Source organism: Syngnathoides biaculeatus, chromosome 7 (genome assembly GCF_019802595.1).
Source record: "Syngnathoides biaculeatus isolate LvHL_M chromosome 7, ASM1980259v1, whole genome shotgun sequence".
Taxonomy (NCBI): Eukaryota; Metazoa; Chordata; class Actinopteri; order Syngnathiformes; family Syngnathidae; genus Syngnathoides; species Syngnathoides biaculeatus.
Window position 1 is genome coordinate 25,567,943 of NC_084646.1, and position 12,856 is coordinate 25,580,798.

Below are 12,856 nucleotides of genomic sequence, written 5' to 3' on the forward strand. Positions count from 1 at the left end.
ACCCCTAACGGAACAAGGCGAACGGAAAAGAAGAAGAAGAAGGTGCTATATGAAGGCATGATTGAGGCATATTTTTGAAAACATCCTGGTGGGGTGATATTACAGGTTCAGTTAAGAAACTTGTCATTGACATCAGTTATTGAATAAAACAGATAACTATATCTGTCATTACATTTTACAAAGAAATATTTGGCTACGGTACAGATCAGATTTAGGTTTAACTTGTTCTGCAGGTGGCCGCCCAAACAAGGGCCAAATACGAATCCAGATTAATATCCAAATATTTTTTTAATTGGTTAACAATAACATATACCCTTGTGACACATATGTTAATTTCTATGTAAAGGTGGCTGTATATAATGTGACACATTAGCTAAAAGCTAAAATCAATGTGGTACATAAAGGAGGAAAATTGACTTTTTTATTTTTCATTCATTTCATTCTGAGATCAAAAAAGCTCAGTGGTTACTCTTAAGTGTTTAAATGTGATTTATATTTCATACTTACACTCACTGTTAAATGCTTCAAATGGTCATGAACTGTGCTCTGCAGTTAATTTGCTGGAGCTCTCTCTCTCTCTCTCTCTCATCTCTCTCTCTCTCTCTCTATCTCTCTCTCTCTCTCTCTCTCTCTCTCTCTCTCTCTTCTCTCTCTCTCTCTCTCTCTATCTCTCTCTCTCTCTCTCCTCTCTCTCTCTCTCTCTCTCTCTCTCTCTTTAACCACCTCCACTTCAGCCGAACACCTGTTATCAATCAGCCCTCATGATCACCTGCATAAAAGCCTGCCAGATCCTGAAAACTCTTGGCAGTGTATTAATGGTTGTCTTGCACTACAAGGGTCTTCACTTGCAAGTAAGCTATGCAAATTCCTTTTCATCGTTGTGACCACTGTTTTTTTCTTATTTTCAGTGTTTCCTCCATGTCCCTCGCCAAGTGGATTTCTGCTACCACGCCACAAACTCAGACTTCTGTCTTTGCCACTACCACGCACTCTCTGCCCCAACAAGTCGCCAGCACATCTCGATGACTGTTCATCACAACCTCTTCGCCTCTGAGTGCTCTTGGGTCCAGTCTAAATTATTTCGTGACACAAATAATATATTTTCTAATTTTACATCATTTTTTTATTTGCAATTCAGTCACTTTTAGACATTCAGAATCAGGGCCATATTTCAAGATGCTCACTTTATTTTTTTTATATCTCATTCATTGTGTTATTCCATCTATCCATTCATTCATCTATTTTCCGAGCCGCTTATCCGCAAGAGTCATGAGTGCACAAGTTTGGGATCCACCCTGAACTGGTTGCCAGCTAATCCTAGGGCACATGGAGAAAGACAACAGACACACTCACAATCACACCTCAGGGCAATTTAGAGTCTCCAATCAATGCATGTTTTTGGGATGTGGGAGGAAACCGTACTGTCCGGAGAAAACCTAAGCAGGAACAGGAAGAACGTGCAAACTCCACATAAGCGGGGCCAGGATTTGAAACTCAGTCCGTCAGAACTGTGAGGTTAAAGCTCTAACTAGTTGCCCCACCATGTCGCCATTGTATTATTCCTTCACTATTTTCTTTTGTCAAACATATCTTGGAGGAGATTACTATTGCTCTCAATCTTTTTTCCTCTTTGTCACGATACATCATCTACAATTGCAATGGGCTACAGCCATGCTTCTTACATGCAGAAGGCCTTATCACCTCAGCGAAGGGAGATATACTGTATATTTGTATTTTTATAGTTTTCTGATACTGTTGTTTAAAGTTTTTGTGCTAAACTAGAACTACATTAATGTATTACCTCAAGAACATTAACTCTCATGGCACCTAAGCTAATTCCTTCCTCAAACTTCAAGTATCCAAGATTTAAAATACACACATGCACATTCAGACACCCATACACAGACACCCTGAAAGATAAAGAATCACAGGCTCACACACTTAGACACACGCTAACAAACACGCTATAAATATGCTACATTCCTGCACATATGTAAAGATGCTGCATAAAACCCAGGCTTGCTCTTCACTGAAGCCATGGAACCTGTTTTTTTCAGTTATATTTCCCTCTACAGGTCTTGAAGTCTTGCATGTGTAAAGCAAACCAGGAGAAGTTAATCCATGCTTCTTTCTCAAGTAGATTTGACTATTGTAATGATCTTCTGACTGGACTCCCCAAAAAGAGCATAAAACAGCTCAATCAAAATGCTGCAGCTCAGTCTTTCTTTTCAAGTTCTGCTACTGGTCCAACCTCTTACTTTACACACTCTGCACATTTGTAGTACTCAGACTGCACATAATTCTCACAGTGGACACATTTCCGTCTCATTCAGAGTCCCCTGAGAACTGACACTAGGCATGTTGGGGAAGCATGTTCTGGGGTGGTTTCCTGTCTGATTTCTTTCCCACTTCTCTGCCCTGCAGGTTTTAACACAGCATACACCCATGTGTAGTGGAAGGCAGTATCGGCATGGGAAAGAAACCCAGGTATCCCAGCACTCTGGCCTGCTCTCTGGCCTGCCATGCTTTTCACATCAATATTTTCAATACACGAAATATATTCACACATTCTTTGGGGAGGCGGTTGGCCTGGGTAGGGTTGACGGTCATGGATCATTATTACCCTGTGATCGTCTCGCCTCACCCCACCATGCACAATCATGGTACAGGGATAACGGTTGCCAGTTGGGGACCTGGTGACTCTAGTCATACGGTGGATAGTGGATTTTTACATTTCTCTTGGGTGACCACCTGGGGTTTGTTATCATGTTGGTGTGGCCTTTCCTAAGGCAAAGATGAGGTTCTTTTACATACACTTGCAATGTTGTTTTATCCCTAGTTTGACGATAAACGTCAACTAAAAATTGCATTCAAAAGCTTGAAACCTCTCACATTTGATGAAATGTTCAATAGTTAAAGTGGTGAAGTGACTTAAATTGAGTTCACTGCTACTATAAAACGTGTTCATCTCAATTTTGAGCTCGCAAGTAAATGTAAAAACTCAACCAAATTACATCTATTACCTAAAATAAAAAAAAAAAAAAATGAACATACCAAAGGAAAAAAAATCTGAAGTTATTAGTTTTTCACCGCGGGACGGTGGCTCAGCTAGTAAAGTGTTGACCTCACAGTTCTGAGGTCCCGGGTTCAATCCCGGACCCACCTGTGTGGAGTTTGCATGTTCTCCCCGTGCCTGCGTGGGTTTCCTCCGGGCACTCAGGTTTCCTCCCACATTCTAAAAACATGCAACATTAATTGGACACTCTCAATTGCCCATAGGTGTGATTGTTAGTGCGGCTGTTTGTCTCAATGTGCCCTGTGATTGGCTGGCAACCAGTTCAGTGTACCCTGCCTCCTGCCTGTTGACAGCTGGTATAGGCTCCAGCACTCCCCGCGACCCTCGTGAGGATAAGCGGTGAAGAAAATGGTGGGATGGATAGTTTTTCTGATTTACAAAGATGTGTTTAAGTTATTCACAGTTTACCTGCAGAGCGTTGGTGGAAATTCAGTTACTGTGAGTCAAAGACAACGAAGAGGAAGAAAGCAGATTCTTCGGCAAAAGAAGAAGAGGAATGCACAGTGCCTTCAACTGAGAGTAGACTTTGAATGTTGGGACTATGACAGGAAAAGCTCAGGGGTTGGTTGACATGATGATTAGGTTTATATATTGTGCATCTAAGAATGCAATTGCAAAGGTAGAAAGGCTAGAAGTTCAGGAGCAAGGTTTAAATGATTTTACCATGGAGTGGATGGGAAGAGAAATGGAGTACAAGTTATTTTAAAGGAAGGCTGGCTAATAATGTCTTGGAGGTGAAAAGAATATGAGATCGAGTGATGAGGCTGAAACTTGAAATTGAGCGTGTAATGTACAATGTGATTTGCGGCTATGCCCCGCAGGTAGGCTGTGACCTAGAGTGGAAGGAACTATATGAAGTAGTTCTGAGCATCCCAAACAGAGAGAGTTGTGCTTGGTGCAGATTGTAATGGACATTTTGGTGAAGGAAAGTGGGGCAACAAAGAAGTGATTGGTAAGTATGGCATCCAGGAAAGGAAATTTGAGGGACAAATTGTGCTGGCCTTTGGCAAAAGGATGAAAATGGCAGTAGTGAACACCTTTTTCCAGAAGAGGCAGGAACCTATGCTGACCTAGAAGAGCTGAGGTAGAAGCATGCAGTAGGTTTACATTTTGTGCAGACGTTGTAATCTGTAACTGACTGAAAGGTAGTGGTAGAGGAGAGTGTACTTTGACAGCATGGGATGGTGGTGTGTAGGATGACCCTTGTGGTGGGGAGAAAAATTAAGAAGACAAAGGTAGAGTAGAAAACCCATGTGGTGGAAACCAAGAAAGGAAGAATATTGTGCTGCCTTTCCGAAAGATCGCCGCGACTGCCGTGGAGAAAGCAAGAGAGACCGTAAATAGGAGGCCAACTTGTTAGAATGCACCTTTATGTGCGTGCGATCAATGTATCCGCCACACTTAAATCAAACAACGAGATGGATGATAGCTTGATGTCTTTTTTTCTTTTTTTTTGGCATGCCGTCACACGATCGACCAAAGGTACCTCAGCGATCGATTGGTCAATCGCGATCGACACATTGAGCAACCCTGCTGTAAGATATATAAAATGAAACCCCTTCTTGGATGAAAAGGGAATCCCCTAGGTGGAAGGACTCTTAATCCAAGTGACACTGCTTCCGCTTGAAGCAGCCAGCAATACCCCCAACGAACTGCCATATATCAGATATGTTTTCAGAAAAAAAAAATCTGCACCAAGGAAATGGATGGTGGAGTCAAGGATGCAGCAGTGCTGCCCCGACTCATGTTTTCAAATGTGTCAAGTGTTCAAAAAATAGAAGTGCTCTTGAAGAACAGAGAATGGGTGACTTTCCTGAGGATAAAATGGAAAGTACTAGTCCTTTCACCCAAACAGGCATATACTATTTTGGTCGACTTAATGTTAAAGATGGAAGGAAAATTCCCAAAACATGTAATCTTTTACTCCTTTGTCTGTGTTTCAGGGCCACACACCATAAATGATTGAGCACATGACAACTGATGCATTTATCAAGGCATTGTGACATTCATTGTCATAAAAGGAAATTTCGAACTGTTAACATTGTGACCAAGGTACCAATTTTATTGGTGGAAGAATGAGTTTGCCGATCTCATGAAGGGACTGAAGCAAAAAACCATTAAGGCTCTTGAATGTGAACTCCTTATGAGCCCACCAGCAGAGAGTCACATGGACATTGTCTAGGAGAGACAGATTTTTCATAGTCTTGCCACAGCTGTTCTCGACCACTCTGCACAAAGGCTTGACAGTATCTCCTTAAGGACTTATGTATGAGGTTGTGGCTCCCATCAACAGTAGATGCCAAACCACTGCCAAACACTTGAATGATATATCAGGACCTGAGCGGTTGACTCCAAATGATTTCTTACCATTAATTCCACAACACTTCTGGGCCTACCTGGAGATTTTGTTAGGGAAGACCTGTATCATAAAAACTAGTGGCGAAGAGTTCACCATTCAGTGAATGTGTTTTGGACTTGCTGGAAAAAAGAATATTCTGAAACTGCAATCGAGAAAAAAATTGACAGAATAAGAAAAGAAATGTGATGGTTAATGTTCTAAAAAAATACCTGGCACCAAAAAAATGAAAGGATGTTGGCCAAAGTATCAGAAGTTTACCCAGGGGCAGATTGCAGGTTAAGAAAAGTAATATGGACCCTTAATTACACTCAGTTTAATGAGAGAAGTAAACTCACAACTAAAGTTCTGTTCCTTGAAAGACACATACAGAAGGTTGTTACTTTGCTAAAACAAGTCGTGACGTCACGTGGCTAGGGCGTATACTTTCCAGAACGGGTTTCCTCCCCCATGAAATAAGTATCATTGAAATGTTATTTCATTTGGCTGTCCTGTTGAGTTGTGAGCGAACTGTGCTTAACAATGGCTACAACCTGAAAAGGGGTCTTCTCTGGATGCCTCAATTTACAGAACAGCTTGGCAATGTTTTTTTTAAGTTTTCAAAAAAATGAGGAAATCAAAAAAAAGCAATGTCTTGACCTTTTAAAGACACACACAGATGTTAATCTGAACAACACCGCCACCCGACTCTGCAGTGTGCATGATACGACGTAGTTTTGTGAACTCTCACTGGAGACAACGTGGCTTCGAGGGTAACTTGATAGTAATGAATGGGGCACTGGCGACTATGTAACAGTGATTCCCAACCAGTGTGCCGTGGCACAGTGTGTCATGATGTTTCTTGGTATCCCCAGGGAGATTATCAAATTTCACTTAATGGGCAAAATATTATTTACAACAAATAATTTATTGTTGTTCATCTATCTATGGCAGGGGCATATAATGAGAGACAGAACAAATAAATGCTCTTCTGCATAATCATCGTCACTTGCCCAGAGAATAGACATGGGGTGCTCCATTTTGCTAACTGCCAACTGTAAAACCACTTAGAACACAGAAGACCATTTTTTATTCACTTTGTATAACACACAGCCAACATGGTATTAAGAATTTCACTTTATTTTGTTGTATTCCTGCTGTGCATGATTTTACTCTTTGTGTTGAGGTAATCTACTATCATTCTGTATCTTGTGCACATTCACAGAAGTGGATTTGAGGGGAAAGTCTAGGCAATAAACCAGCTGTTAAAGAGAACCACTTGTGTCTACTTGTGCTTGGAAGGAGTTATATTACGAGCAATGTTTTTGTCATCCAGCTGGTCCAACTGCAAGAGGGTAGTGATGACCACAGCATTGTTTTTTGTATTTTAATAGTTAAACAAGATTTGGTTTTGGTGCTGACTGAATAAATACCCCATTAAGTAGAATAAGGTGTGGTGGTTTTATTGTAACTCAACAGACACAAGAATGGAATTGCTGTTAAACCCATCGAGATGCTGATTTAAAAAAAAACAGCCATTTCTTGATGTTTTATATATACACACACACGCATACACACTTTCTGTGCCGCTTATCCTCACGAGAGTAGCGGGAATGCTGGAGTCAATCCCAGAGGTCATTGGGCAGGAGGCAGTGTACACCCTGAACTGGTTGCATGTCAATTGGAGAGCACATGGAGACAAACAACGGTTGCAATCACAATCACACCTAGGGGCAATTTAGAGTCTTCAATTAGTGCATGTTTTTGGCACGTAGGGGGTAAACTGGAGTGCCCAGAGAAAACTCACGCAGGCACGGGGAGAACATACAAATTCAACATAGGCGGGGCCGGGATTTGATCCCCGGACCTAAGAACTGTGAGGCCAACGCTTTACAGCTGCCCTACCGTGCTGCCCGTATATAAGTATGTATGCGTGTACATGCATGTGTGTTTTTGGCTATGCGTCGCTTGAAATGTATGCTTAAATTGTAATATTGTAGTGCCTACATGTACTATATGGATTGGCATTAAATTGCAATTGGGCATCCTGAACTACAGTGTAAATCCAACCTTGGAGAACCCCCAAACTTCACACTGGTACTTCCTTGGCTGCATGCATTCATTCATGGAAAAATCTCGTTTGTTTTTGCTTTTTTGCAGTTTAATGCATGCAGTAGGGATACAGTAAAGTGATAAGATAAAACTAGAAATAAATGTATTATTAAATTTGTTAATGGAGGGTTTTGACATGTAGCAATATGGTCAAACCTTTGACTCAGTGTTACTCACCCGAGAGCCTCTTGCTCCTTGAGGACCAGGTAAACCAGGGGGACCAGGAGGACCCTAGATGAGAGAAAGGGAGAGAGAGAGCACAGAAGGGGAAAACAGAAAAGGGTTAAGAGTATGTTAATGGCAAGCAATAACACGTAGTTGACTGTCCCAGCCTCCACAGTGAGTATGTGCAATATTTATGTAAGAGCCGACAGGCTTAAAGACGGGAGCCTGTGTTCAGCTAAAAGCTATTTTGTGAGGTTCTCAGCTGCAAGTCGAGGTTACAATCCAAAGGACAGACTGCTAGGGGAAGACTTTTGGATGAATGAAAATAAATTTTTGCATTGTAAGGAACAGGAGAGAATTAAGTTGTGGTAAAAGATGTAAACCAAAGGCAAACAATGCTTTCACAATACTACTACAGATCCCGAAATGATGTAATCATTTGAGTTCACATTTGTCATTACCAACTAGCATACAAACATTGAATAGGAAAGGCAGACAAAATATTTCTTAAATTGAAACAAAATTTAAAAATGCAAAATGGATACAGATATTGATACACGTACTTTCTATGACAGTGATCCTCAACCATTGTGTCATCAGAGCTCTTTCGGTATCCCAAGGGAAATTATCAAATTTCATTTAATGGGCAAAATATATATATTTCATCATCTATCTATAGCAGCTGCATATAAAGACAGACAGAACACTTAAATACTCTTTTCTTAGATGGTAGAAAATGTATAATTAACTTGTGTATCCACTTTATGTGATTTTTTCTTTTTCTTGGTGTGCCATGAGATTTTCAAATGGAAGAGATGTCCCGTGGTTCAAAAAAAGGTCAGGAATCACTGGTCCTCTGAGCTTGGAGTAGTCGAAAGCTCTGGTATAACTCACAAAAATCTGACATCCCTGCATGCACGCATTAGACAATCATTTTTGTTCATTAAATTCCTTTAATTTTAATCTGCAGCCCTATGGGGGCACAAACCAGTGCAAACTGTAGGTCGGTCCCAAGCCCGGATAAATGCAGAGGGTTGTGTCAAGAAGGGCATCTGGCGTAAAACTGTGCCCAACAAACATGAGCATTCATCGAAAGTCAGACGGAAAAAGATGACACGCCCAACATGGTCCTCAGGCTGGGAGCGCTGGGAGGAAGACAGGAGGCTTGTCCGGTGACGCCGCGTCTTACCTACTGGGTCCTGTTCTGGCCAATTCGTTCTGTCAGGACCAAGCGGCACAGGGGTGGACCCAAATGCAGGACTTCGAGGCAAGGGCAATGTATGAAGAGTGGTTTTATTCCAGAAGGAGGTCAAACACAAAAAGGAATAAAATATAATATATATATATATATATAATAATATTCCAGAAGGAGGTCAAACACAAAAAGTGCAATCTGTAGGCCGGTCCCAAGCCCGGATAAATGCAGAGGGTTGCGTCAGGAAGGGCATCCGGCGTAAAACTGTGCCAAACAAATATGAGCGTTCATCTAAAGAATCCCATACCGGATCGGTCGTGGCCCGGGTTAACAACGCCCGCCCCCGCACTGCTAACCTACAGGGCGTCGGTGGAAATTCAGCTACTGTGGGTCGAAGACAAAGAAGAGGAGGAAACCGGATCCAGCGTCAGAAGAAAAAGAGGAATGCACAGAGCCTACAACTGAGTGTAGGGACTTTGAATGTTGGGACTATGACAGGAAAAGCACAGGAGTTGGTTGACATGATGATTAGGAGAAAGGTTGATATTCTGTGCATCCAAGAGAGCAGGTGGAAAGGTAGTAAGGCTAGAAGTTTGGGAGCAGGGTTTAAATTATTCTACCACGGAGTAGATGGGAAGAGAAATGGAGTAGGGGTTATTTTAAAGGAAGAGCTGGCTAAGAATGTCTTGGAGGTAAAAAGAGTATCAGATCGAGTGATGAGACTAAAATTTGAAATTGAGGGTGTTATGTATAATGTGGTTAGCGGCTATGCACCACAGGTAGGATGTGACCTAGAGTTGAAAGAGAAATTCTGGAAGGAACTAGATGAAGTAGTTCTGAGCATCCCAGACAGCGAGAGAGTTGTGATTGGTGCAGATTGTAATGGACATATTGGTAAAGGAAACAGGGGCGATGAAGAAGTGATGGGTAAGTACGGCATCCAGGAAAGGAACTTTGAAGGGCAGATGGTGGTGGACTTTGCAAAAAGGATGGAGATGGCTGTAGTGAACACTTATTTCCAGAAGAGGGAGGAACATATAGTGACCTACAAGAGCGGAGGTAGAACCACGCAGGTAGATTATATTTTGTGCAGACGATGTAATCTGAAGGAGGTTACTGACTGTAAAGTAGTGGTAGGGGAGAGTGTAGCTCGACAGCATAGGATGGTAGTATGTAGGATGATTCTGGTGGTGGGTAGGAAGATTAAGAAGACAAGGGTAGAGCAGAGAACCATGTGGTGGAAGCTGAGAAAGGAAGAATGTCGTGCGGCCTTCCGGAAAGAGGTGAGACAGGGTCTCGATGGACAACCGAAGCTCCCGGAAGACTGGACGACGACAGCCAAGGTGATCAGAGAGACAGGCAGGAGAGTACTTGGTGTGTCATCTGGTAGGAAAGGGGAGAAGGAGACTTGGTGGTGGAACCCCAAAATACAGGGAGTCATACAAGGAAAGAGATTAGCGAAGAAGAAGTGGGATACTGAGAGGACTGAGGAGAGGCGAAAGGAGTACATCGAGATGCGACGTAGGGCAAAGGTAGAGGTGGCAAAGGCTAAACAAGAGGCATATGAAGACATGTACACCAGGTTGGACACGAAAGAAGGAGAAAAGGATCTCTACAGGTTGGCCAGACAGAGGGATAGAGATGGGAAGGATGTGCAGCAGGTAAGAGTGATTAAGGATAGAGATGGAAATGTGTTGACTGGTGCAAGTAGTGTGCTAAATAGATGGAGAGAATACTTCGAGAAGTTGATGAATGAAGAAAATGAGAGAGAAGGAAGAGTTGAAGAGGCAAGAGTGAAGGACCAGGAAGTGGAAATGATTACTAAGGGGGAAGTCAGAAAGGCACTACAAAGGATGAAAAATGGAAAGGCAGTTGGTCCTGATGACATACCGGTAGAGGTATGGAAGCAATTTGGAGAGATGGCTGTGGAGTTTTTGACCAACTTATTCAACAGAATACTAGCGGGCAAAAAGATGCCTGAAGAATGGAGGAAAAGTGTTCTAGTTCCCATTTTTAAGAACAAAGGGGATGTTCAGAGCTGTGGGAACTATAGAGGAATAAAGTTGATGAGCCACACAATGAAGTTATGGGAAAGAGTAGTGGAGGCTAGACTCAGGACAGAAGTAAGTATCTGCGAGCAACAGTATGGTTTCATGCCTAGAAAGAGTACCACAGATGCATTATTTGCCTTGAGGATGCTTGTGGAAAAGTACAGAGAAGGTCAGAAGGAGCTACATTGTGTCTTTGTGGATCTAGAGAAAGCCTATGACAGAGTACCAAGAGAGGAACTGTGGTACTGCATGCGTAAGTCTGGTGTGGCAGAGAAGTATGTTAAAATAGTACAGGACATGTATGATGGCAGCAGAACAATGGTGAGGTGTGCCTTAGGTGTGACAGAGGAATTTAAGGTGGAGGTGGGACTGCATCAGGGATCAGCTCTGAGCCCCTTCCTGTTTGCAGTGGTAATGGATAGGCTGACAGATGAGGTTAGACTGGAATCCCCTTGGACCATGATGTTCGCAGATGATATTGTCATATGCAGTGAAAGCAGGGAGCACGCAGAGGAACAATTGGAAAGATGGAGACATGCACTGGAAAGGAGAGGAATGAAGATTAGCCGAAGTAAAACAGAATATATGTGCGTGAATGAGAAAAGTAGAGGGGGAAGAGTGAGGCTACAGGGAGAAGAGATAGCGAGGGTGGACGACTTCAAATACTTGGGGTCAACAATACAGAGCAATGGAGAGTGTGGTCAGGAAGTGAAGAAACGGGTCCAAGCAGGTTGGAACAGCTGGCGAAAGGTGTCTGGTGTGTTATGTGACAGAAGAGTGTCTGCTAGGATGAAGGGCAAAGTTTACAAAACAGTGGTGAGGCCGGCCATGATGTACGGATTAGAGACGGTGGCACTGAAGAAACAACAGGAAGCTGAACTGGAGGTGGCAGAAATGAAGATGTTGAGGTTCTCGCTCGGAGTGACCAGGTTGGATAGCATTAGAAATGAGCTCATTAGAGGGACAGCCAAAGCTGGATGTTTTGGAGACAAGATTCGAGAGAGCAGACTTCGATGGTTTGGACATGTTCAGAGGCGAGAGAGTGAGTATATTGGTAGAAGGATGCTGAGGATGGAGCTCCCAGGCAAAAGGGCGAGAGGAAGACCAAAGAGAAGGTTTATGGATGTGGTGAGGGAAGACATGAGGGCAGTTGGGGTTCGAGAGGAAGATGCAGGAGATAGGCTAAGATGGCAAAAGATGACACGCTGTGGCGACCCCTAACGGGACAAGCCGAAAGGAAAAGAAGAAAAAGAAGAAGAAGTCAAACACAAAAAGGCAGTCCAAAACAAGTGGAAGCACAAAAACTCTAGGCAACAGGCAAGATCCAAAAAGATTTGCTGGCTAACCACGAGTCGTGTTTGCAATAAAACCGTGCTGTTGAAGAAACATCGAACGTGAGTAACTTCATAACGTGTAACATGTACAACCTAAACAACGTGTACAACGAGGGACATGAGAACTTATAGGAACTTCAACAAGTCTTATGTTAGTACCCAAATATGATCCGTGTCGTTCGCGTTGAACCTGCTCAGCCCAAGTTAGCCTAGCCTAGCGTGCTAACAACCTTACCTAATCCCATACATCCACATATCCTTTGAAACGTCATATCCATTATATTTTCACACAGGTAGTATGCGATTTGTGTACCTAATGTGTTGACTGCTTATATCAGACTTTAACGTAAACATAGACTAGGGAGTGTGTGAATTGTGTATTTTATGTGGTGACTTTGTTTATTTGATTGCTTGTTTTGACTATCCGCAGCCCAAAGAGGGGCACAATTCCTGTGCATCCTGTAGGCCGGTTCAAGCGCGGATAAATGCAGAGGATTGCGGCAGGAAGGGCATCCAGCGTAAAACTGTGCAAAAGATATACGAACGTTCATCAAACGACTTCCATAACGAATAGGTCGTGGCCTGGGC

General features: G+C 42.7%; 1 protein-coding gene and 1 long non-coding RNA gene across 3 annotated transcripts in view; one reads left to right on the plus strand and one right to left on the minus strand.

The window, feature by feature from the left end:
* Nucleotides 1-12,856, minus strand: part of LOC133503855 (collagen alpha-1(XXIV) chain) — a 145,335-nt gene that overhangs the window by 106,328 nt on the left and 26,151 nt on the right. For both annotated transcript variants that reach the window (XM_061825822.1, XM_061825821.1), the window contains exon 4: nucleotides 7,701-7,754. In XM_061825822.1, coding sequence (XP_061681806.1) covers nucleotides 7,701-7,754 — 54 coding nt within the window. The remainder of the gene's footprint in view (nucleotides 1-7,700; nucleotides 7,755-12,856) is intronic.
* Nucleotides 812-5,320, plus strand: LOC133503204 (uncharacterized). The gene is made up of 3 exons (XR_009795678.1): nucleotides 812-851; nucleotides 2,425-2,487; nucleotides 5,020-5,320. It is a non-coding gene; the product is annotated as an uncharacterized LOC133503204 (long non-coding RNA).